At 40.2% G+C, this 26,918-nt stretch overlaps 2 protein-coding genes across 3 annotated transcripts in view; one reads left to right on the top strand and one right to left on the bottom strand.

Annotated features, from left to right (window-relative positions):
• The window catches only part of LOC143327852 (ligand-dependent corepressor), a 30,103-nt gene extending 12,103 nt beyond the window's left edge, over positions 1–18,000 (bottom strand). Inside the window, exons 1-7 of one of the 2 annotated variants that reach the window (XM_076742418.1) lie at positions 17,876–17,972; positions 6,076–6,141; positions 5,156–5,235; positions 4,841–4,973; positions 4,159–4,479; positions 3,940–4,036; positions 562–1,712 (exon numbers count right to left, since the gene is read on the bottom strand). In XM_076742418.1, coding sequence (XP_076598533.1) covers positions 683–1,712; positions 3,940–4,036; positions 4,159–4,479; positions 4,841–4,973; positions 5,156–5,235; positions 6,076–6,141; positions 17,876–17,972 — 1,824 coding nt within the window. In that variant the 3' untranslated portion in view covers positions 562–682. Of the gene's footprint in view, positions 1–561; positions 1,713–3,939; positions 4,037–4,158; positions 4,480–4,840; positions 4,974–5,155; positions 5,236–6,075; positions 6,142–17,875 lie in introns of those variants that run through there. The other variant, XM_076742417.1, reaches the window with a different exon arrangement.
• A 2,144-nt stretch (positions 18,001–20,144) lies between these two features.
• Positions 20,145–26,190, top strand: morn4 (MORN repeat containing 4). Its single transcript, XM_076743997.1, has 5 exons — positions 20,145–20,213; positions 21,355–21,428; positions 23,088–23,202; positions 23,289–23,398; positions 23,493–26,190. Exons 2-5 carry the CDS (start codon positions 21,362–21,364, stop codon positions 23,639–23,641), a joined length of 441 nt encoding a protein of 146 aa, XP_076600112.1. The 5' UTR covers positions 20,145–20,213; positions 21,355–21,361; the 3' UTR covers positions 23,642–26,190.
• Positions 26,191–26,918: the final 728 nt, after the last annotated feature.

Genomic DNA, 26,918 nt, shown 5'->3' on the forward strand with positions numbered 1-26,918 from the left:
CATGCTGTTCCACCAGACTAGAATAATAAATAAATGTTTTGGATCATAGTGTTTGGACATACTGGTTTTTCCGAACATCTCCACCATCTATTTCAGTCATAGAAGTGCATTTGCAAAACAGTGACAGACTTTGTCATCCATAAACACTTACCAATAATGGATCCTTAATACGTTTTCACCTATACTTGCAAGGGTTACACACACAGTAAAATTAATAAAAAAAATTTAAAAAACTTAAGGGCTTTGAACAGTACTGAGAGAAGACACTGAGGGGCGCCACTTCCTTAGAAATGATTCAATTTGGCTCTATGTGTTCAGAATACAGTTACAGAGCCAGGAGTGATTATTTTCAAAACATAACCTAAATAAAAAAAACTAAAGGAATAAACAATATATTGTGGTATATTCAAATTCTTCACAAATAGCAAGTACACCTTCTGGGGATATTTTGTGGGGCAGGGGGACACTTGGAGTGTTTCAGATAGATGGTCATACACAGACATAATTGTGTATTACTGAGCAAAAGTGGAGGGGTAAAATTAATTAAGTTAGTAATAAACATGGGTATTTCGATTTACTTACTAGTAAGGTTTTATGGAAGAACAAGTCAGCTACTACCACTGTCTCGCAAATGCATCATCTGTCTGATCAAAAAGTACATCATTAGTATTTTACAGTTACATCACTCATTTGAGGAGAGGTTTCCATCATGGAGATCATTCCCATTCTCTTCAGATGGACTCTCATTTTTCTCAGAAACTATGTGCTGGGAGTTTTGGAATTCTTTCCTCTTAGGGGACCTTGAAACATCCTGTTCCTCTATCTGGTTCATCAGCTTCAGCTTCTTTTTGGGGGGATGTTTCAAGGTCCCCATTCGTTCTTTTACTTTGTATTCCAGAGTGCTGTGTGGAATGCCATAGATTGACTGGGCTTTAGACACACTCATTTTCCCACCCATCACCACCAAAATAGCCTCTTCGAGCAGCTCGGTGTTGTACTGTCGATATCGCCCGCGCTTCTTCCTTGGCTGCTTGTTACCTAGGTCTGACTCTGAATCCAGAGGGTAGTTCACCCCCAAGGCTTGGCGGTCAGTGTCGTAAGGCCAATATTCCTTCTCCAAACCTGAGCTACTAAGCCCTCCACTGCTCTTTTTCTGGATCTGCCTGGGTAGAATGGAACTAAGTGCCTTTCCCACACCGTTCTCACAAAGCGAACCTGAATACTCGGTGGACAGGGAATCCCAAGACGGGTCTGTTCCTGTGGACAAAACCCGCACCTGGGGAATCTTGAGGTCGAAAGATGGTGACTGAGAAAGGGAGAGGCTGCGGTCTCTGCATGCCTCCTGGAGGTTTCCTTTCTCATAGGCAAGCGACTTTGTCAAAAGTCCAGCGGCTTCCAATAACCTGGGTATGTCTTTAAGGCGCTCAGTAGCCTCACTGTTGGTTTTGAGTTTGACGAGGGCCCCAAAATGAGTTTTGGAATTCCGGGAAGCAGATCCATTTCTGAAAAGGTCAGTGGGTCTGGAGCCCTGGTTATGGCTGAGAGGTGACTCTGGGTCGCTCTCCAGATCGGCCTCCTCTTTGATGTGCAGCGAGTATGCAAGAGACGAGGAAGGCTTATAACGGATGGAGTGGCCGATATTCTCCCTCCTCCTCCCATCCTGTAGGCTCCTCATAAACAGCCCGACTTGTCCGTCCGCTCTCAAGGATCGCCTGATTGGATGGAAGGAAATTGGGTGTAAGCAGAGCTTGCACAGTGCCTTTTTTTTCTTTTCTAAAGGAGGATGGGTTGGGGAGGGGAGGATGTTGGCCACTCCTTTATTATATGACCTTGCTTTGGTAACATCACTATCTTTTAGAATAACTGACTGTATGGTAGTGTGTGTGTCTTTTAAGAACAAAAAAGGCTCAAGTTTGACATTTTTTTATTTGCTTGCTGTGATGACTGTTCACAAAATTTGCATCAACATAAAAAATGTGAAACAGAAAGAAAAGAAAGGGCAAAGAAACAATGAAAATAAAAGCAAAGAAAAAGGCATTTATTGGAGTACATAAAGGTCTTCCTGTGGCTCAAAAGGCTTAGCCAGAAGGTGGGATTACTTGTCATTGCAGTAAGGCAGCATGGCATGTAGCTGTTAAGCAGGGCACAATAACTATGCCATACAAAACGACTAATGCAAATAAAGCTCTTGACATTTTGTGTGTGACGTTACCACTGAACAAGCACAGCAATAAAAGAGTAAGCCAGCAGAGGGTTGTTGTGTGTACCAAAGCTAACAGAATCACTGATGTGTGATCATAAAAGGGGGAAAAATGTTTTAAATGAAAGGGGAGAGTGCTTTTCTTTCCAAACTTATCAGTTAATCTCTAGAGTAGTCATTGTATAGACATTGTTTGGGAGTCAAATGGCCTTTTTTCATGCTAAGATCCTTGCATCAATATCTCTTGATGAAAAAGTAATAATAATAATAATAATAATAATAATAATAATAATAATAATGTAATATTCTAATAATTTAAATTGCTTAATTGGAATTTTCTAAAGTTATTACTCTACAGACCATATAGATGCTAGTCATAGATGCTATCCATTTTTACACAACAATGTGTATGCTGTAGAAGTACAATGAAAACTAGAGGCAGCTTTATTCTGCTGGGAATGACCATTGCTTTTAGATCCCATCAGCTCTCAAAGCAGCAGAGGTGGAGGACGCAAAGCCACTGGTGCTTAATTAGTCCAAATAAAGTTTTCATTATAGACACATTCAAGTCCAGATGAGTACAACGGTAACAAGAGGCTTTGCTCTCAAGGAAAACAAAACACAACTGAACAACAAAATAAATAATTAATTCTGTTCCGATCAAAATATTGTCTGAAATGTCTGATTTACTTGAGAGTGAAATAAATGGTAATTTGTCTACAGAGAAGATAAGTAAAATTGAAAACAATGATTTGAGTGAATGACAGTTAAAGGATGTGTATATTTTCAACTACTTTGTATCAGTGGCTATGCTCTACAGAAAAAGATGGCATCTTGTTTATTGTAAGAGTGTATGATATGAAAATTACTCGTGTTACCAGCACAGACAGACATACAAGCAATGCTTACATGATGGTATTAAATTGAATGCAATCTTTTCTTGGTAGAGGAACATAGCGTGCAAATCTGAAAGAATTACTTTAAACTACTATTTTACTTCAACACTGAGACTCTCTTGAGTCTCTTAAGACTGTGCTAAAATTAATAAATAAACTCTCTATTGCACTTGTGCTGGGCTTCAGTCCTTAAGGAGCAGTTTCTCAAATTTATCCTGGAATCTGTCACAGCACTTTATGGAGATTTTTTGACAAAGATGTTGCAAGATTTAAGAATATTAGCAAGGCTACAGGTCCTGTAGTAAATCATCAGCATCAAGCCAGCCAGTGCTGTGCAAGACGATAATGAACAGAAACCAAAAACGAGGCCATGCTAACAAAATCCTTTTAAGCTACAAAAATAAAAGATGCTGCCCAGTCAACTGTAAGTCTGCAAGGTAATTAATTTTGAATTGCGGCATGATACAAACTGCATCCACAAGGACATGATGGAATTAGGTTTAAAGCAGAGTCGAGCAGCAGAGGCACATGGAAGATTTCCCTCTGTTGCAGCTGGTAAAATCCTCTGTCATGTTTCCTTTTGGCAAAAACATTACTGCTAGCACAACCCCGTTTGTTGCTTTTCATTTTCATCGAGCCACCAACTGGCTGAGCAATCTCCAATTTCAGGCCTCAAATTTCAGGACTCAGCTGATACCCATGTATTGATGCCACTGCACTTGACCCGGATATAAGTCAAATTCATTTTGTGGTCATCCAAAACCACAATCTAACATATCCTCAAAAAAATTACTGCTTAAGGACTGGAAAATAATAAGACCAAGAGAAAGAAGCTTGTCTTACCCTTTGTGGGTGGATGTGGCTGGAGAAAGGTAGGGACTACGGACAGGCAGGCCGCTGCTGTAGCGATTCTTTTTGATAGATAAGTCAAGAACTCCATCTGTTTCAAAAAAGGATGGAAAAACTCAACTTAGATTCAACGTTAAGTTCAGTGTGGCCTATCAACAGTGCACCACTTCAGTCCTGAATAAGTTGCTCTGTTACCGTGGTTTATGTTCACACCTTGGTCACAAGGCACAGCCAGGGGCTTCTTGATGGTGAGGTCAAGAGGAGCATCCTGGTCGGCCATGAGGAGCTTACTAAGGACGGGGTTCTGGTTGTGTGCTGGCCCAGCCACTGTGTCGACAGGGCTGGTAGAAGGAGCAGCCCCTGAGAGCAAGGGTGGGGTCGGCAGGCTTTGGTCAGAGTGAGGCTGAGAATCTGAGCAACTGTCCTGAGGGGGGCTGGTTTTTGAGGTATATTCGGCAGCAAATTGTCGGATCATTCTCTGAAGGATCTCACGAGCCACTACAGGAATGTGTGGGTCCGAGAAATTTGGCACATCTGAAAGGTAAGAAAATATGGAGGTAAATATGTGTAATAAGTACATAATTTGAAAGACACAATAACAAAAAGCAGTGCCCCTGTAACATAACAAGCTTCATGTCCTGTCGTCTCGCCCTTTTTGCACAGACATTGATTCATATGTTTTGTACAGACCTGCGAGGCTGACTAACAGCAAAATATTCCCACTTTGAGCCGGCTATGTAAAAGGGGCTAGTGATCTTCGGTAAACATTTGCACTTGCACACTAAGCGGTGGTTGACATCCACCATCTTTCTTTTGCACTGAACACATTCGTATCATAACAATGCAAAATACTGATGCACTACGCCGACTCCATCAATAAGACATCAACACTCACCTTTTCTGCAGAGGACTGCATTGAGAAATTCCTCGGCTTGTTTCTCTAGTCTGCTGATTGTGGTCTGATCTTTAACCAGGAGAGGTTTAGGTGTATCTTCAAGCCCCTCGTCACTTAAACCAATGAAGTGTTCCTGTCAAATGACAAAACTGTTAAGTCCTGTTATACAGGATACATATATACTGAACATACAAAGTTAAGTTTTTCAATAAGAAAGTTACGTTTATTTTTCCCTTTTAGTTTTACAGCTGAATGAAATTCTGAGAGACACCGTCCAAATGTTAAGAAAGAAACTGAGAAAAACAGAAATTTTACCTTTACTTTGTCTCGTCTCAAACAGCAGAATAGACAGTTTTCATCGAATGACCAGTCAGACACTGCAGTAGGCTCAAGGTCTATCCATACAAAACAGATGACATATACAAATATAAATGTCAAAAATCACGTGAGCCAACAAACTTTTTAGGAAAACATCATCACACACCATTCACAGAAAACAAATTAATTAATGTAATCATTTTTATCCATATGGTGTAACTGTGTAAACCATAATTGTGCGTGCAGTGTATAAATCCAGTAGCTGTAAACAGTTTGTTTACAGTGTCCACACAACAACCACATTCTCTAGCCACATGTTGGATACGTCACAAAAATGGCTCTGTCTGAAACCCACAGTGTGCTATATTCAGTTTGAATCTAATATTCTTCACAGAACAAATCAGTGAAGAAATATACGTAGGAATGAAAAGAACGGGAGGACCATAATGAAAGTGTTTTGATTTGTTTTAGTAAAACTGATTGAATCAGGGTTAGATTGATTTGGTTCAACTTAATTTTCAGCAGCCTTTGTCCCCAGCTGTGATTGTAGAAAGTCTACTGAGACTTTGACAGTCCTCTTACTGGAAATGTGATGAAAATCCAAATAATGACCACTATTGTCTCACTAACATCATGCATTGTAAAAATGTCTGTAGGACACTGTAGAGTTTTACACTGGCCCCTTGCCATCCAAAACACCAACTTTGTAGGAACACAAGGCATCGTCTCTTCTGCAGCCAGAGAGGCTGTCTGGTAGAGTGAATGTCGAGGGGTACCAGATGGTACAATGCAGCAGCATTGTCATAATGAGCAGATAACAGATTATGCTCACACCACAAAGTTGTCATTCATGTCATTCATACATTTGTATGGTCATGGCCACTATTATGATAATGGTAATAGTCTGAGATTCTTACCCTTAAATAATTTTAGGTCTTCTACCAGCTCTGGACCAAACAGACCTTCAAGAATGCTCTCAAAACCTGAGGAAAGAAATTAAAGTAAATGAATAATATGCAGTTGTCAGTGGTATCATACAAAGCAAACTGAACATATACATTTTGACTTCACATTTTTTACAATTTAACCCTAATTAAGGTTTGATGCTGAAATAGCAGTAGACACTCAAAATAAATAAAATCACTGTTTAAAACAACCATATCTGCCCAAGGAACCAAATTAATTTGTTGTGCTCAAGAGAGAAAAATAGCTAAGAGTGTGATCTACTGTTCATCACTGACATTTCATGCGATAATATCTTTTCCATTCACCCACGCTTGTCTTTGCCTGTCTATTTCATCTTGACAACCCCTGTAAGCAACCATACGCTTCTGTTAAAACACATTATCAGCTTTCATCCTGGGTTTTTACTTCGACAGTAAATACATGCACTCCTTCCTCCTGTTGCCAAGCAACTAAAGCACCTACAGAGTTGGGAGTGACTGCATGTTGTAACATTAAAAAGAAACAGCCAGAAACAAGGCTGCTAGCGTCAAAGTATCCCATACAATGTTGTAGATCAGCTAGTCAACAAAAAACAAATCTTCACCATCCACTAAATGACAGTTTGCAGTTAAGCAACTTACAAAATGCTGGCTGTGATAGCAAAATGCCCTTCATCACATACAGATGTCAAGGAAAAATCTTAAATGCATTACCGATGAGATGGTAGTGTCCTACAGTCCTAGCTATTTGTAAGATACAGCACATTATGCTGCACAGGACTTTGCTTAACAGTGCATTAACACAATATGCAATGTCTGCTTGCTGCCGCAGGCTCAATATAACCAATCCAAAACCACTACATGCATTAAATCAAGCGCTAAAGAGGTCAGAGGTAACATCTGTCTACTGAACTGGATCTTAAATGAGAGAGTGCACTATTTCAAATGTGCTAGACACCAAAACGTCAACAAGAAGCAAAGCATTCTGACACACACACATACACACACACAAAAAAAACCATAACAGACAGTTAAAACAATGCTACAATGCTATGCCTGAAAATTGAAAATATTTAGCCTGTAAGAAAATGGCAAGTTAAATTAGCCAAATGTATTGAATTGGTCATCAAACTACAAATCATAGTAAAGGCCTACTTACAGTGTGTCTTCACCGATAACAAGTGAGAAAATTATCAGCTCTTAGCATCCACTCTCTTCCTAAACTCACAGTGAATTCAATAAAAGCTGTCATCTGTTAAAATGCCCTCGCTCTGCTTCCCTACAAATTCCCACCCACTTTTCAACAACCAAACATGAAGAGGGGGGAGAGGGGTGGCAAGTGGTGAAACACAGCCATGCCTATAGCCTATAGCTGCAGTGTGAGTCTGTTTCTGGGTTAGTGCACAGGACTTCAGCTGGAGCTATCCAATCCTATTTCTGAAATATTTCAGAGGCAGGGGGAGAAAAGTAGGTCATCCACTTTCGTTTGACAGAGCAGCGCCATGACATCAAACTACTCTTCAGGAATTCAGTTTAGGGCATTTAAAAATGTGTCATACTCTAAACCATGACTTTGAGGCAATATTAACACGTTCCTACTGACAGAGCATGGTGTGGTGTAGTGGCTGATGAAAAGACCTCTTTAAAACAAAACCATTTTGGGAGCAGCAACTTAAATTTAAAAGAGCTAGCAGCCTACATGTGCAGTGAATAAAATATTGATAGCGTATATAGCTGTCATGCAAGCTCTACAAAATAAATGAGTGTACAATAACTGTGCATAATGGCCACAATCAAAATGCACAATGAACAGAAAGAGAACACGGACATGTCACTGTATTGAGTGGCCTACACTTCACCATAGTTTGCATATTAACGCACTTTTGGATACAGAAATAACACCTTAATGCTCAGCTTTTAAGGTACATTTCCTGTTTAAGGAACGTTCAGCCATTTATTGTGCTGGAGGAAGGAATTAGGCCACCACTGAGCTGCTACTACACACATCTGGTTTGAAGTATAGTGATCAGCCTTCAGATACAATAATAAGCACACGGTACAGAGGTACAAAGCCATAATGGGAAAAAGGAAAGAAGCAGCCCAGAATTATTTGCCACTGGGCTTAACACCTAATTACATTAAAACTTAGCGAGGACTAATGAAAAGACAGTCAGGACAAAGATATAAGGTTAATGAGGCTGATAATCTTTGTCCATTGCAAAAATGGGAGGGGGGAAAACACAGCTATGGGCCTAATTGCACTGACAACATGTCACGGAGCCTCATTAGATGATTCAATCTTTTACCCAGAATTGTTAGAGCAATCTTTTTTGCAGATTTTTTTTTTTCTTTAAATGTAAGAGAGAGTCAGTCATTAGTGTCATTCATCGAGCTCTATATGATGAGAATGATGATTCATTCTCCTCATTTTGCTATTTCAAGCCCTTGTTGGCTTGCTTTTTTGTTTACTCCAAATACATACTGTGGCTTGCCTCAAGGCAACTTAAAGCTGAGTGAAAGCACAGCTTTATTCTCACAGAGGTATGCTGAAATGAAAAATGAAATCACCTTTGTTCTGGGGATGAGAGCGGAAACTTTTTAGCTACAAACTACAAATTACCATTCAAAATAAAGTTTCTCCTTCCAAACATGAAATAAGGAATAATAATAATAATAATAATAATAATAATAATAATAATAATAAAAGAAGTATGGTTCTGTTTGTTGGACATCCCTGAAGCTGACATCACATCCACTGTAGCGCCATACTTATTAATATCAACGCAGTTATTAGATCATTACTTTACACAGTACAAAAATGTCTAAACCAAACCACAACTCCTAACCCTTTAAAGTGCAGTATTAATAAATATGTACAGTTTAATTAAGTTTTCTTTTAATTCATACAATAAAGGTGTATATTTTTCCCATAACTCTACTATGACTAGGGGACCACTATTAGGACATCTTTATGGGAGAGAGAAAATATTCAGCCAGATACACACCTATGCAAATGCATATCAACTCTAGCTTAGCTACAGATAACCTAAAACATCAAGACTATGCGATTATGCTTATGCACCTGGGAAACCTGCTGTACACAGGGGCATCAGGCTAGCTTTCAAACATGCTTCCCCATGCAGCAAATCTGTCAAAAGGAGAGAAATTCCTCTTGCCCACAAGAGATGCTTAGACAGCTTAAATTTAAATTTAGGATAGGTTTGTTTTTGGACACCATTAAAACATCAGATGATGCTATAACCAACCCAAAAGAACAAATGACAACATAAAATCTGATCAATGAACTGGAGACTTTCCAAATTCGGGGCAACTGAGTTACTTTTGAGGCCAGGCATTTGTAAAACTGAAGACATTTCAAGACTCTTTCAGGACCTTAATGAATACATTTGGATCATTAAGGTGTCCATTAGGGCTACAATGTACAATGATTCAGTACTAGTTAAGATTTAGTTAAAAAAACAACAACAACATGGCTTTGGGATCAACATATCGATTAGTCGACAACACATACATACAACACATATGTGCCCTAGAAAACGTGATGGCAGCCTCCTGGCAGCAAGAAGAAGATCTAATTCACTTATTATATTTTGGCTGACTGACCAAAAAAGAAAAACTGCATATGACCATTTAATAAGAATAGGAGCGAGGATGAGGAGTATACTATAGTACACATAGTGTAGTTTTCTTTTGTAGTGCATGCACAGTCAACGCAGTTGTTGTGTAGACAGCCCCGTGGTCAATTTTGGGCTGTGCATGGGCCCTTGTGTACTTGGGCAGATGATAAATTTTATCACAATGGAGAACCATGAATTCCTCTTAAGCCTTCCTCTGACCTACTACAGAGCCAAGAGAAGAGGAAACAACTGGAATGTGCAACGCTCTTATCCTTATCACCTGCACTTAGAAAGAGAAATCTCACAGGTACAGGATCATCTTAACCTCCACAAATCCTAACCTTAACCTATGCGGTACCTCACCGTGAACTGAACATCATGTATGATAAAACCCTCTTTACTGCTTTGGCAACCTCCTTTTCATTTTTGCAGGGCAATGGAAATATATGGCATAGTGCAATGTGTTAAATTCAAAATTATGACACAATTGAAACTGACATAAATGGTGATTCAAAACATCCTCATAAATTCTAATTTTACGTTCATAATTATGCAACCTAATTTTCCAGTGTTCATGCTTGAATATATATGTATGACTGCTGATATTGCCTGCAACTACTGTGGTGTTAGGGAATTCAACGCCATACCAGTAGGTAGGAGGATACTGCATTGAGAAGGAGGTGAAGTGGGAAAAGCTGATGATTCGAAAATACTTTAACACATATGGAGAACTTGGCCACAAGAGGTAACTCCACCCACTTTTCTGCTACCCATGTTGCACCTGTAAACTAACTAACAAGTGACATTCATAAAACAGGTTGAATGTTTTCACCAGATGTTGACCACAAATGTTTTTCCAGCTTCCTGCAGGCATTTCACCTTTTAAGACAATACATAGCTCATACCCCTGGTGGGTAGCAGGAAGACAATGTGTATACAATTCAAAACAATATAAGTCTATCCATTTCTGCTACAACCAGTCACCCAAATTTAAATCCTGAAACCATTTATTCTATGACTGTCATATTAAAAATGTTGATGAAATGCAAATGCAAACATTTAGGCTCAGCATGGAATTGCAATGCTCTTTCCATTGGATGACCCACCCTCTGCCGCTCTAGTGCTGAGGGTGTACAGTGCTGCATCAACCCCACTCAACCCATCCCCCACTGTAACTACTGTACACATGCTATCTCAGAGGGAGTGACCACAAGCTCACAGAACAGGAGCTTCCCTAAGCTCAAATCAGTGTGCAGCCAAAATAAACCTTGTTAAATCTGCCATCTCTGGCAGTAGCCTTTGGAAATACTAGTGGGACTGGCCATCAATACATTCTTTCATCTTTACAGACTGCATCACGTTTTAAAATCAGCGCTGTTCGGACTGGTTGCTCGTGAGAGTGCAATTTTGTATGAAGAGCGCCACTGATATCCATGAGCAATGCTGTATGAAGATGTAAGATGGGGCTGGAGGCTGGGGGCTGAGGATGAGTGCAGAGATGAGAAAGTTGCACAAATTAGCCGAGCTACAGTACGTGACTATTTTCATCCCAAGTCAGGCCATCACATAGAGACCAACCCTAATGCCTAGCCATCTAAGAAGCATTTACTGTTGCCTGCTATGCCATCCACAAAAAAGGAACACAGTCTAGGTCAACAGACAAGCTTAGACATTACATGGGCATGAGCAAAGAAGTGCTTGAAATGTCATTGGCTCCTACACATTGTGTTCATTACAACCAATATACAGTAGTTGGATCAGGCTATATAGTGGGCAATGAGGTGGCAGCTTTGAGCAACAGCTACAGCGGGAAAAAACCCTGCATGAATACTTAACATGATATGATGCAAACTGACAGTCAAATGGTGTAATGCTGCACAAAACATAACTTTGAATACCAAATATGAGACCGCCATGATTTTAAGCAAATATGTTTAAAAAAAAAAAAAAAGGGGTACATGCATGTACATGTACACCCAAGCATCCACACAGACAGTCAAAGACAGTGCATTTCATATGAAACCATTAAAGCTCTTGGTCATGTTTTGTAAAATGTTAAAAAATGTCAGCCAGCTCTTTTTGCAAATTAGGAAAATGTAGGCCAAAAGCCCATCAGAGGCAGGATTCTGGAGCAGAAAATGGGCCATGCTAAAGTTTAAATTATAAACAAGACAATCTGCTTGATGTCAATATTTGCTTGTTTGTTTGAGAAAACCCTTAATCCCATTCACCTACATGCCAAATGCAAGCAATAAAAACTACCATACCAGGCATTTTCAAATGTTAGCTGGTGCTGTTCCATTCCAAATTTTCCCAAATCCAGACAGAACACACATTTTCAACCACACATTTTGCATCTGGGGGCTGATTGACCGTGAACACATGTATAGGCAAACATACAGACAATTGTTGCTGCTGTTCTATGGGACAATTGCCCTTGTCTCTGCCCTGCAGCTTTACTGCGCACATGAAACACACAAAGACAAAATGTCCATTTCAGCGTCAGCAGGGTGGTGGTGGCGTGCAGCCCTCTCCACCAAAAAGCCAAACAAAAGTGTGTCCTTGTTGTCATGGACAGAATATGCCATTCTGCAGCCAGCAGACTGATGCTGTTGTCATGTACTCTGCAGCTTTACAATTATAGCCCAAACACAAGGGACATTTGTCAATCATAAAGGGAGAACTGACTGACTGAGCAGTCCTGGGGTCTGGAACTAACCACTAGTCAGAAAGCTATTATTCTCTCTCCATTTTCTCTTCAATGAAGAGCACATAAGATACCTAGTATTGTGGCCTCTTACCTGAAAAAATTTTGTCCTGGATAAGTGCACATATATCACTAACCTACATCAGAAAAACTGACAGTCCACTTTGTAAAATAGGTGGTGCCAACGATCATCTGTGCAGTTATAGCCAATTATTACAACAAAGAATGTTATGTTCATTCAGATATGACGCCTAAAACATCATACATAATTCTGAACCTAAACTCTGATAAACTGGTCTATGACTGACTAACTGGCCAAAAAAAACAAACATTTTTAATCACACACCACATTAAATAAAACTTAATAGAAATTAATGTCAGCTTTAGTGCTACCACTTACCAAAACTTTACATAATTACGTCTTTAGCTCGTGTCAAGATTTTTGTGCACACACATAGTTCGTGCCTCGTGCATACATTACACATTTCAATAAGACCTATACACAGCAGCCATTTTCAGTGAGACTGATTTAATGTGACATTTTGAGAACAACTGCGTCAGTAGTAGTGCTCTGGGTTTTAAATGAGTTTTTGTGTCTTGCAGTTTAAATGCTGTTTTAAATTCTGTTTTACATTCTGCCAAAAATCATGACATGACACACTGCATACATGCATGCATAAGCCATTAAAATTGTAAAAAATACTGTATAAAACATCACGTAGTGCCCGATGATTTCCACAATGCAGAAAACACAATGCCAAAAATCACTAAAATGTGGATGGAATTTACAAATATCGGGATTTTCCTGATCATTACAAGCATTTTTCACAGTGACTAAATCAACTGAACAGGAAAAAAAATGCTGTAATGTCTTGAGGGTCGCACACACACATGCACACACAAACGTCAAGGAGGTCCTCTGAGAGAGAGGCAGCATACTAGCAAGAGCTCATTCCGTCAACAAATTCTCAGAAGTGCAACCACATCGTCAGATGTAAGACACAAGTTTGTTGATGACTGTGGCTGTGTGCATGGAGTCACATATTCTACTGGAAAAAAATGAAAAAGCTATATCCGCTTTTGGCCAAGCATTGCAAGTAAGGAGGAGCGTTGCCCAAAATGTGAGAGTAGACTCAGACTGCATATGGAGGCTGTCCTGCACAAGGTCCCTTTGATAAAAAAAATTGTGCAATGTTGTGTTCATGTAATCAATTGACATTCATTAAATCAACTGATTTTCATTAAATTCTAAAAATTCTTATTGAACTGTTGAACGTTTATTTATCCACCATGTGATTAGACTCTTTCTGGCGAGAAATGTAGTTAAATCATAAAACAGAGTATAAAGAAATTTTAAACGCAAAACACAGACTTTGGGGAAAAAATAAATAAAACAGAGTCTGGAGGAAAAATTTAAATGGGTTTCATAAGTCCCTACATAGACCTTTACTAAAAACATGGCCTGATAAATCTGTCTGTAGGCATCCAGATTTTTTGCCTTGATTCAAGTTTGCAGATCCTTTCTATCCAGCCAACAGCAGGCAGTCCTGCATAATATGGAAATGGCCTCTTAATGACGCACTGCAAGCTAATTCGATAGTAAACATTACAGTCACCAAGCAACTCTCTGCTCCACATTTACATGAGCAATCTGTGTGTATTGTTGCAGTGTCCATATTGGCTGTTGCTATGTTACCAAGTCACAAGAAGGAGGCTGGCAAGGCATGGACTTAAAAATGGCCTCTCCCTCTTCTTCAAACCTTGCTGACAAATGGTGTAAAACTGCTTATGTGCATGTCAGCCATCTATGTAAAACAGAAGTAGAAAGGGGGATTATAAAATGTATCACAGAAAACTTCATATTATCCATGAAGGAATATTTTTTTATTAATCAAGTGTTTTAGAAAAAACCCATTGTGAAAAACAGAAATGCTTACGGACAAAGTAATCTATTAACATGTTATTCGTGTTACATTTAGGAACATTCGCTGACTTTCTTCCTCACTCAACAACAGGGGGTAAAGCAAACATGCCATTTACAGCCACAAAATCAAACACATTGTTACCTTGACTAATATGACATATTTCTCTTAGTTTGAATATTGTTGGAAACATTTGGGATAATGTAAGTATGCAACTATATATAACATAGATCTAGTTGTTTTACACATTCTAATATGGAATAGTTTCATATTATACCTTTAACACTTATCCAGACCAATCATTTGTAAACAAAAGAGGTTTAAAGGTGAAATGATTAGTCTGACTTTTTGTTTTGGATGTATCTGAACAGTGCGATTCACAAGCCATATGCTGCTGTTGACATGCACTGATATTGTTGTCTCTAATGTGAAGTCTATTGTCACGTGTACCTGTACAACAAGAAATGTAGCTTTTATCACCACTTCAATTTGTTTACAATGTAACTACCATTACTATTACTACATACTACTATTACTACATGGGCCGGGACCAAATGACAGGTTATGTCTCCCTTCCATCTATGAGGAGTAACACTATTAGTTTCCAATAAATGGTATACTCAGCAGAAGCAGGATTTTTTTCCTATAAGCGCATATACTGCACCACAGACCAATTGACGATGAGAAGCTTGAGATGTTGTTCAACTGAAATAGACTCCACATACTTAAATTCTCCAAGCTACTGTTACAACAAAACTAAGTCCACAGCTATGCTAGCAGATATGTGGGGCTTTCATGGGGACAAGTGGTAGCTTGAGATTAATGGCAACATCAGCATGTTAACATTATGGATGATGATATACCGAATCTTGCGATACTGCAATACAAATCTGGCTCAATGCTGTCCTGGGAGGATTTTGTTATCTACTGTGACATTACATGATTATTTACTTTGTCTTCTTCTCAAAAATTAGGTATTTCTTGTTTGAACAGCAGAGAGCACAATCATAGTAGTCAAGAAGACTCCTGTCTGCCTTTGCCTATGAGCCAAGCACTGCTAAAAATAAAACCAATGAGAAAATTATGGATGAACATGCTGATAACAGAAAAATGATTGCGGTTGCTCTATCGACTTTTAGAGCTGATATGAGGCAGCATTTCAGTTTTCCCATTTCAAGTAATGACCATGGCAAAGAGGACACTGACAAACAAAAACAATTTGCAAATACTGCTGGACGATGGCCAACTACACTACAGGAAACACATCAAACATGAGAAGCCATCGCCACACAGAAAAGCTCAAATCACAACAACAACAACAAAAACAACAACATACTGTGAGAAAAAGACATATGCCAGCCCAAAAGAGTCTGATCAAAGCATTTGGAGCCCTGCTTCCACATAACAGTCTGAGAGCTGAAGAAATAACATGATGCATTGATGAACATATAGTCAAAGACTTAAGCCATTTTCGGTGGTTGACAATGATGGATTTCAGAGGTTAGTAAATATGTTGGAGCCCAAGTATACAATTCCATAAAGGCCACACTTTAGTCAGTGGCAGCAGCTCTGTACCAAGAGACAAAAGCTAAAATGACAAAAAGCCTCAAAGAAGCAGAATGTATCTGAATAACCACAGATGGGAGGACTTCACAAGCTACTCAGAGTTATATTACAGTCACAGCTCATGTTACAACAAGCAAATGGGATATGAAAAGTTTTGTCCGACAGACGTGGCCTGTTGTCGAATCAAACACTGGACTCAACATAGCGGCGGTTTTGACATCTGCTGTTTTGGAGTGGGGGCTCGACATGAAGAATAACAACAATCATCACAGTATTACTGTTGTTACAAACAAGGCTCGAAATATGGCTGTAACCATGAGAGAGGCCGAACTGTCCCCACACATGAAGTGTTTTGCATACACTTTAAATGTTTTTTCACCGCAGTTCAACTTCCACAGCTGACCTGACCACCAAACAGAGACTGTTTAGCCTGCCAGTATATAAACTGATCATGGATGTGGTCACCTGATGGAACAGCTCTTTGAATTATTTCATGAAAAGACTGCTACTGACTGCTGCACTGTTTCTGTTTTGAAATTGCACATGGTTCGATCATTCATTGCCAAAGACAATTTATTGATATTATTTTTTGCACATGCTTAGGTCATGGCTGGGTACTTTTTTTTTTCATTTTATAAAAGAATGAAAGCAGAAGTACTTTAAGGTAAAAACAAATTGTATATGAATAAAAATGCTGTACACACTATTAATAAAGAGCTTTCTTTAAAATACTGCAATAAATCCTGGCTTTTATATCGAAGTATTATTGTACCGTGACTTTTTGGTATCATTACATCCTTAGCTAACATGCTCACAGTGCTAAGATGCTTATGTTAGGAAGGTAACTAACATTCTAACTATGCTATGCTATGCTATGCTATGCTATGCTAACTATGCTAATTGGCACTGAACACAAAGTATAGCTTAAGCAGATGGGAATATCATTAGTTTTAATTTTCAGGTATTTGGCCATAAACCAAACTTAGAGGATCATCAAAGATCTTTCAAATGTATCCTCTGGGACCTCGAGTAGCAAATTTCAGCCTTCGTGGGGGTGCTAGCTTAAAAGTCAGGGGTATCAACAATTTAAGTAGGATACATCATTTGGGAATTATGAATGTCTGTGCAAATTTGCCTAGTAGATGCTGAGATATTCCACAGGATAATGAAAACTTTGACCTGCGGGTGATGGTTGTTTCATTTCTGCTAGCTCCCACTAATGGTTCTGCTTTAGATACACTATACACGACTATAGCATAGCTGCACCTCCCACCCCCACACAAATACACATAATACAACACGCTTTAAATCCTACATCGGCAATGCCCTTTTAATTAGTTCTTCTAAAGGCGCCTGGGAGACAAACGTTTGAGAAGTTTATTGGTGTAACGTCGTCGAAAATGGAAACTCCCCCAGCAGTGAGGTCTCAACCACTTCCTCAATGCAGTAGTGTGCGCGCACGCAGGATTTGAGAGAGGCAAGTGAGCTAAATGTTAACTGAAAACATCCACCACGGGCATATGTCGCCCTCCCCCATCCAAAATACAGTATCATCACACGGGTACGCGCATTTGAGCAAACGGCGTATTTTAGCCGACGCAACCAGGAGAGACACTCCCTTTAGAACAAGCTCGGTGCCCTTTAAACTAACAAGCGTTACGCTAGTAACTGCTAAACAACTAAAGTCTACGGTTCGGGATGTACGAACTATAAAAACAGTAAGGAAACCCAAGAAGTAAAGCAACATTGACACAAAGTGCAACACTGAACGAACTGCTCAGGCTGGCTGCCGTGAGAAGGAAACAGTTGAGGACAAAAAAGTCGCTCGGAGATGCCCCGAGTGAGTCCAGTAATAGCTGGGTATTTACATCGATAACGGCCATGCAGAGGCGAAATTCAACCTGTAAAATTGTACAGTATGTAACTGGCATTATCCTTACCTACACAGTGAATGAGTTTATGTCGCCACGAGTCAAGTTCCTGCCGAAAGCCGCGCCTGTCGATTGTGCATTGCTGCCTTTTACACTGACTCGCCATTTTCTATCGTTCTTGTCTGGCGGGCACCAGCACGGGAAGAGGAAGCGCTCTGCTGCGTGAACGCGCGCGCTGCTTTGGCGAAGAGGAAATCAGTCCAGAGGGAAACGCTCACATCTTTCCGTCACACAGAAACCAAGCTGAACAGTCTCATTTGATCAGTAACTCAGCAAGTAAATATACAAATGAATACAGAATCTGTTACATTTAGCCCGCCAATGTAAACAACAACAGTGGCAATTTCCCTTAAAACGCAAATAACGTGGTGTTTACTTTGATACCAATTGCAGTTTATGTCAAATCAAATGTGGCTGAGGTACAGTTTAAAGTCGGTCTGTGTTTCATAGTCTGAGCCTCACCCATGACTGGATTATCAACCAGGCAAATCTGGAAACTACCCTGGGGCTTCAGACTCCCAAAAGGCCTCAGGTTTACTATGTGGTGAATAGTGTGTGGTAATTTGATTAATTAGCTAAAATAACTCAGAATGTTTAGGCCTCAAGGCAGAGCCTGCATTTTTAACTAATACATTCAGCATGGCTCTAGAGACAGCAATGTTAGTCCACCACTTTTGTCTACAATGAAAAACCTCAACAACTACTTGATGGATCTCCATGAATAACTTTCAGACATTCGTGGCTCCAAGAGGATAAGTCTTCATGACTTTAGATTAGGCCTAGATCTCTGAATTTTCCTTTAGCGCCACCAGGAGGTCAAAGTTGGCACTTAGCCACTGAAATATCCAAACATCTAGGGTACATGGAGTGGCACAAAATTTGGTAGAGACATTGATGGTTTCCAGATAATATATCATACTCACCTTTGTGTTTCTTCTAGAGCCAAATTTTAATTTGGTCCTAAACTCTGGTTTATGACTGTTTAACTGTCATTCGTATCGGCCTGAGAAATACTTTGTTTAATGCTGATTAGCAAAGGTTTGCATGCTAAGTTGCTAAACTAAGATGGTGGGCATGGTAAAGACTCTCAGTCTTATGGGCCATGGGTTGTAGAGTTGTTTTATCTGCTAAGTTTGGAAACAAGGGAGTTGATAAGGGTCCACAGTCCATTTTTGTCACAGGGGCCGCCAGCAGGTTAATCTGGCCTGATTTTACCTCTATCAAAAAATGATGGGGCTTCATTAGGAATGTTGCAGTATCATTTCTTATTTTGTATTCATATTCATTCAATATTTTGAGTATCACTTTCTGAGATTTATTTGAAGTATGCGTAATTCTAGATCCAGTTGGTGCCTTAACTGGATGCCCAGTAACAGTAACTTAAGTAAAGTAAGTGCTATTTCAGACCTTTTGTCTACTCTTAAGATAAACTGCAGTTGTGTTTGAGGGCGAAAAACCTGTGTGCTTGCCCTGTGAGAAGCATTAGCAGAATTCCCACATCACGACTACTTAAATCTACTGTGTTACTGTGTACTGTGGACTATAATAATAATAATAATAATAATAATAATAATAATAATAATAATAATGATAATAATAATGACAAAATCTTTATTCACAGTTCACTTAAGTATATACTTCATTTGCAGTCTACATATTGCACATAATGAATCCCTGACTGCAGCCAGTTCAGCTGCGGGTTTCCCTTTCGGTTGCAGTGTTGAGTGCTTCAAGTAGATTCAGAAAAATGCCCAACAGCCTTTTCTAAATGTCTGCCACAGTCTTTAAGCTGTAGCACACTAGGCCAATCAGAGAAAGTTTTCAATGAGAGCCGACAATAGTCATGCAATGAAAGAGCGCGGCGGTCAAGCTGCAATGATGCTGTTGTAATGATGCCTTCATAGGCTGTCGGAATTCTTGCGATCTTGCAATGAGGCGCGCTTAAATGTCACCGCGAACAGGACACCAAACGTAAACATGGCTCGCAGAGAGGGAATGTGTTGCTAAGTTGAGTCTTTATAACTTTAAGATGATATTAAGTAAAGCAAATAATAACATTTCGCAATTTCCACGAAGCTGCTGAAACATATGCGTTCTCTCAATTCCTAAAATAAAACAACCGCCACCAAAACGCCTTTAGCCGCAGATTTTCTCGTAATTTCGAGCCAATCTAGCCACCCTGACGCCTATGTGACCGTCTGTTACGACTCCTGAACCGGGGAGTAGGAGCTTACGAGGAGCACGTGAACGCGACATACGTTTCTCAGCCGGTGTTTTCATATTTTTACGCCCCTCCGCTCTTGTACGGTGGTTTCCATGCTTCAGAGACGACAAACGTAGCGTACAGGTAAATGATAGCGTTCATAGGTGTTGTCGCTTTTCGCATATAGTTGTGTTGCCATATGCTACAGTCGATTTACATATGCTTGTCCGTAAAAGCTATAGCCAATTCAGCAGCATCCGTGTAAAGGCTGCAACGATCGAAACATACAGACAGCCTCAATTGGATATTTACAATAACGGGTGTTTCTACCTTAGTGTGAGCTGATGAATAATTAATTTAATGGCGAGTGGTGTGTAAAACTACACCTGACAGCCATTCTGTACAACACTGTCGTGTGTTTGGAGGCTGGAGAGCTACTGAACAATGTTTTGAAATGGTCGCCATGCAATAAGCTTTTGTTTATATCTGCAGTCATGCCACAGTCACGTTTTCCAGTGTGTTTGTTGACAGAAGGCGTTTCGCCCCTGTGTGCTTTTTAACTGGACTTACACCACCATCGCCAGCATCACCACCACCCACATATGCTGAGCGCTAAACAGACTTCTTAGCCTGAGAGTTATAGTGATCTGGTGTAACTTGTCTTTATCCTTTGATCCGACCCACACTTAAAGTTCAACATGCACTTTTAGCCCACACCAAGGCTTCCCCCTCCAGCAATGCTGACAATAATTTCCAACCTAGTTAAAAATCTGAAGACGTGAAACTGCTTCAGCTATTCATGTGCTGACAAATAATCCTCAAACTAATGTGTTCATGGTATTTGGTACTCAAGTACTGATCACACCAGGCTGTTTTGCCTTCTGCTCTGTGGACAGGACTAATAATCAGGGTATTACACCATCACTGTTATTATCAGCTACAACAACCTTTAAAGGAACAAGATATTGTCTTATATTTTTTCATAACACCAATACGGTAGAATTCAGTACTATAGATAGCTGTCACTTTTCATACCATGGTATAGCATGAAACAGTACACTGCTGCAGTCCTATGGAAAATTCGCTCTTCACTGGCTTCCCTCCATGGTTAGGTCAGAGGTTGTGGTCAGCTAAAAAAAAAAAAAAAAGAAAGCATTTTGGTTGGAAGGGATTCACAGATGCTCCTCTCACTCTGAAAACCTTTCACATGCTTTTCTTTTAAACATAAATCGCCACCACTAAACATGTGTTCTTGAGCTCTGATGTGTCTGTGTGTCAAAAACAGGGGTGACATGACTCTGACCAGAGGATCTTTCACCTATGCCAGTGGGGAAGAGTACCACGGCGAGTGGAAAGAAGGCAAGACAACCGTATTTTGTACAGTTTGTGTGCAGCTTAACTACAGCGATGTGACAAGCTTTCACTTGTACCTTCTGTATATGGATTTTAATAGTTGCTGATGAGAACTATGTTGGCAAGTTTCCCTAGAATGTGTTTTTACTATTTCTAAAGTCACGATCTTTAACCTGAACAGTTCATCTTGACTCATGCAGTATATTTCTGGTATTTAATCATGGCTTCATGCACACAAGCATTTAAACTGTGACCGTATTTAACAAAGCTACTGACGAGAATGAGATGCAAATGGAACGAAAGAGTGCTGTTGATTAGCCTCTGAGTACATGTTGCAACATTGGCTAAGATAACAGCATTCTGCCTCAGCACGGGCTTGATGCTCATTAAATCATCACTCCTGGATAAAAGAAGCTCTTCACAGCTGCCTTCATCAAGAAAAACCAGGCTACTCATAACACTGTTATACCGGATTATTTTTCCATATCCAGAATCATTTATGTTTACACAAATACGTGTCAAAATATTATGGAGCAGCTTGCACGAACAAATGCAAGGAGCAGTGGCAGCACAGATAATCATGAAACTGCATGGACATGTGCAGACTGAGGAGTTAAATCTTTCTGCGAAGGGAAATCTCTTGTCAAAATGCTCACCTGTGGCAAAGATTATGAGGATGCTTGCACTGCTTTAACTCTCTCCCACAGACACTTACAGTGATGCTAGTGACATGCAAGCTCAAGCTATTTAATGAAATCCCAATTAGCTAGCATTGGCAGCCCATGACGAACACAGCCAGATTTACCAGCTCTGGCTTTGTCAAATCTTCTGGATTAGACTTTGGAACTGTTTGGGAAATCTCAGAGAGTCCTCTGTCAGCTGCTGTTGAGAAACCAAATCAAGTGAAAAATGCTAGGAACAAGACCACCCTGGGAGATTTTATTTTGTCTTAGCCTCGAGTTTGCGATGACTTTTAGCTGCTTTTAGATCAAACACTACTGCCCCCGCCGTTTTAACTGGTGTATTCCTTCACCCTTCAAATGCAACTTTGCCTGCTTTTCCAGTGTGGCAAATACAAGGCAAATACAAGCCGGTTGTAGCAGTTCAGTCTAGAAACATGTAGGTGTGTGTTCTCCGACATGATTATAAGTTTCAGTGGTGGATCATAGGCTACTAGGAGGGGAATGCAAGTACATTCCTTGACTGTTTCACAGTCTGGATCCTAAAGTAGAAATCCCTGCTAAAAAATCTGCTGGATTAGAGTGCTGTAATTCCCACCGCGCAGGAGGCAGATGGGACTCCTAATTCAGTAGTAAACCTTTAGCTGATGGAGGGGTTACTTAAATCCGAGCACGTACTAACTCATGTGACATATGTAGTGGCTCAACAACACCAAGTGAATATAAAACCCTGAGCCGCATTGCGAGTTCGAATGTCATGCTCAGTTGGTCATCTCTTAGAGAATGTTACACACTATTACGAAAGAGTAATCCATAAGAGGCTAAGTGGTTAGATGAGACACGATGACACCCATGTAGATAAAATGTGCATCAGCAAATGGCATCAGGATCTCCCATCAAGGTCATTTGCCTTGAAAGGATTTCTTGTGTTTCCATCGTCTGTTTTAAGTTTGAGCCGTTACTCACTCTGATGGTGTGTTTCCAGGTCGGAGGCATGGTGTTGGCCAGCTCAAGTTTCAGGATGGAACCTGCTACACTGGCCAGTTCGAGAATGGGCTCTTCCATGGCTCTGGCATGCTGTTCTTCACAGATGGATCCAGGTGTGTGAGCAAAAGTGAGACAAAAAGAAGTTTTGTCCTCAATCATGTGTTGCAAATGACAACCTGCTCTCTTTTCACCGTATCAGGTACGAAGGAGAATTTGCACATGGAAAGTTTCAAGGCACTGGAGTCTTCAGTCGATACGATGGCATGAAGTTTGAAGGAGAATTCAAAGATGGACGTGTTGAGGGATATGGTAAGTCTGTTACACCACTGGTACAGTTTGCACGTCAGAAAGTCAATGTCGTCTCTCTGTGGATGCTGATAGTGTCCTGTGTCCGTGCCTCCAGGGCTATTGACTTTCCCAGATGGAGCTCATGGTGTCCCACGAAACGAGGGCTTGTTTCAAAACCACAAGCTGCAGAAGAGGGAGAAGTGTCCGGGAGTGGTGCAGCGTGCACAGGCTTCTGCCTCCAACGCTCGCAGTCTGGCACTTTGACTGTCATGGAGCCTGGAGGTCAGGTTCCAGCACCTTCCAGGAGGACCTCAGGGATGTGTACTCGTATACTCCCCTCCAGCTCTTCTCTCTGCATCTTCTTCTCTTTTTCCACCATCACTTTCTTTTCATTTTCTTCATCTTCCTTTCTTGGCCTTCACAGTGGCTTGGAATGCTCATGCAATTTGACCAAACAATGGCTTTCTGTATGATTGACTTGAAATGCACAACACCATGAAGCACACCTTTAACTTCACAAGTCATGCAAAGAAACAAATGCTGCTGTTTTTCCCTTGTTCTGATTCTTGTACTCAAACAGTGTCTTAGTGTTCTTCTCTCAATAGTTAACTTCCATACTTCAAATAACTGAATATGGGAGCCCTCCTCTTACCACGTTGTTGCACATCTGGTACTTTGAAGAGGTTTTTTTTTTCTCCTGTGTTAGGAGGATGTGTAAAGTAAGTCTGTATGCCGAAGACTTTAGCCACTAAAGAGATAAATAGACACCTTAAAAATGCTGCAATCCATTACAACAGAGTGATATTTAAAGGTACCATGTGGAGTTTTTGGCCACTGGTAGCACTATGGAGCAATGTTTTTACAAATGGGTCCCTGTCTTTTTTTATTATGCACATGCACCAGGATGCATGTGGACGATGTGATACACATTCTTGCAGATGGCTTCACACTGCTCTGCTGATGGTGGTGGTTATGCACAAAGGACTGCAGCAATGCACCCACAAATCCAATGAAGAATAAGACTCAACCCAAGCATGGTTCTGAATAATGCACAGTGTAAAATGCTCTAAAAAAAATTGGCTTTACAAATGTTTTATGAGGAAGGAAATGCCTTCAACGCATTTGCCAAACCTCCAAGATGCACACAGTGAATGTCAACACAAGTTTTGTTTGTTTACAAGAACACTCCACAGGGCACCTTTAAAATCGTGTCTCAATTAACAGTGCTGCTGCAAACCTTATCTTTCAAGAAATGCATTTTTTCACTGGTGTTCTCCTTTTAGAGGATCAGTATTCACGTTTGCCTTAAAGACATTTAGGTCCAAGAGTGCAGTTCAAGGGTGTCCATCTGAAACTTAGATGATGCACAGTGCCCCCCTCCTCCCCCTCTCCTCTGCATCATTCACCCTAAGGTGTCTGTCATCTAAAGAATTTGAGGTCTGTTTGAAGACTGCCTTGACTCTGACAGACACGTTGCTAAGCTGGTGATGACTTTCAGCTCCCATCACTCACAGGTCCAACAGCTCTCCTCTCTTCAATAAACCCCCCCTCCCAGTGGAAATTAGAGAGGAGACTTAACTCAGCTGGATAATTCTCTCATGCTTTCCCCTGTATAACCTGGAAGACTTGGATGGCTGGACAGCCTCAAAGCTGATGATAAATCATAATTGAATGCATCAAATTAGGGATGTAGATCTTAATTGAGGCAGCTGAATGAAAGAGTTTATAAATCAAATATATTTAACAGCATGTAATTCTAATGTATGTGTTTTTCTATGAGGTATAGATGATTGTCATTGTGTTTGTTCTGACCTTTCAAATGAAACAAGAGAATTGTTGGTCGGTCAGGTAGAAAATGGTGTTACTGAGTTATTTAAGACAATGTGGTTGAATATTTTGAGGTGTTACGAATTTATTAACCATCATAGCCAATCACAGCTACTCTGTGATCACAGATTAATTCAGTGTACTTGAACAGTTAATAGGCCTTACAAAGCATTTGTAGACGTGGCTTGTCTAGGGTTGCCTACATAGAACCTCAACCAAAGACAATCAAATGATATTATAGGTAAGGAAGCCTGGAACAGTCAGCAGGAGTTGCATGTGTCATTTCTTACGGAAACATTAAAGACAAATCAATAAGAACAAACCCACCTGGGCCTTTAGCGTGGCAGGAAAACAAAATTACAAAGATTAAACAGGGAATTGATATTAGATTTTGTTGTAAATATTCCTGAAGTCTCCAGCCTGGATTATCGCAGTTACTGAATTGCATTGTTGATATGTTCTATGAGGCAAAGGAAAATCAATACTTAATATCATGAGACCATGCTATTACTTGCTTTGAACACCCTGTTTGGCACAGCAGTGTGCTGCAACATACAATCACAAAGATGGAAGATGGCATTAGACACAGAAAAGCAGAGCAGTGCAATCCGTCAGTATCACTATCTGCAAGCACACAATGATACTTCAGTGTTTTCTGTATGTGTAAAGTGTGTAACATCCTGTATTTCATATCATGTAATAGTGTTTTTCATTTTCTGCGACAATGCCTGCTCTAGCCTTCTTTGCCTATACACGCCTGCCTGAGTGGAAATGAATTCACTAGACTCCCACATCTATCTCCAACTGGAAACAAATGGTGCTTTAAAAGCGTGCCTGTCCAGACTTTCACCTGCCTGGGAAATATCATTGCCATGGTTACCTTTTTCAGTAACAATATAATGTTGCTTTGAGTGCTCTTAAAGAAATCGTCCATTTTCCTGGAATAGATATCACATAGGTGGTAAACGGTTGATGTGTTTATTAAAGCCTTGAACAAGAAACATGTTTTTCATTTGATGTCAGCATTGCACTTGGACACGATAACATGACAAATGAGTTCATTTTTTAAATGATTATGCAGCCGTTTTTGATGTTCACAGAGGCTGAAATGTGCAACATTTGCAGGAAGAAGTTTAACTGTTTCATGGATAAACAGGTTCCTCTGGTTTTTGGCTGGTTTACACAGAACTAAGCCGAAGCCTCCAGTTTTCCCATCCCCCTCATCATTCTGCACCACTCCAGCCCTCAGCGCAGCACAAACAACACACTGCTTGTCGTTGACATGGAATGGAACGTGACAGAACTGAAGCTGTAAAACATGTATGGGTCCAACAGATTTGAGAGGGGAGTCTACTCCTACTATATTACATTGATAATAAACTGTAATATCTCTGTTAGGGTCAGGTTGACAAAATAAATGTCACTTGTTGTGTATAACCTTATGTTGTACATGTGTCTCCATTGAGTCCCCGACAGTTATGCTGCCTCGCTTCGAACAGGAAATATTGTGTGTGGTTGATAGTGTATCTGATGAGTTGTCTACAATGAACCCATGCGTGCATGTCAGTAGCACAATATTTGCTGAACAGACTGTGCTCACAAAATGAATAGCTGCATGTATATGAGCAACCACATTGTGAGCAAGGGAGCAAGCCATCAGTGTCCCCAGTGTGAATGGCCAAGTGCCCTCGGGAACATTTGAGCCACTGATGGT

The sequence above is a fragment of the Chaetodon auriga genome, chromosome 11 (genome assembly GCF_051107435.1).
Source record: "Chaetodon auriga isolate fChaAug3 chromosome 11, fChaAug3.hap1, whole genome shotgun sequence".
NCBI lineage: Eukaryota > Metazoa > Chordata > Actinopteri > Chaetodontiformes > Chaetodontidae > Chaetodon > Chaetodon auriga.

What these genes read in the sequence shown, in the direction of transcription:
- morn4 (XM_076743997.1), top strand. Translation starts at nt 21,362, where the DNA reads ATGACTCTGACCAGAGGATCTTTCACCTATGCCAGTGGGGAAGAGTAC. An exon ending in TTCTTCACAGATGGATCCAG is followed by an intron (nt 23,203 to 23,288) that starts GTGTGTGAGCAA and finishes TCACCGTATCAG; the next exon opens with GTACGAAGGAGAATTTGCAC. An exon ending in TGGACGTGTTGAGGGATATG is followed by an intron (nt 23,399 to 23,492) that starts GTAAGTCTGTTA and finishes CCGTGCCTCCAG; the next exon opens with GGCTATTGACTTTCCCAGAT.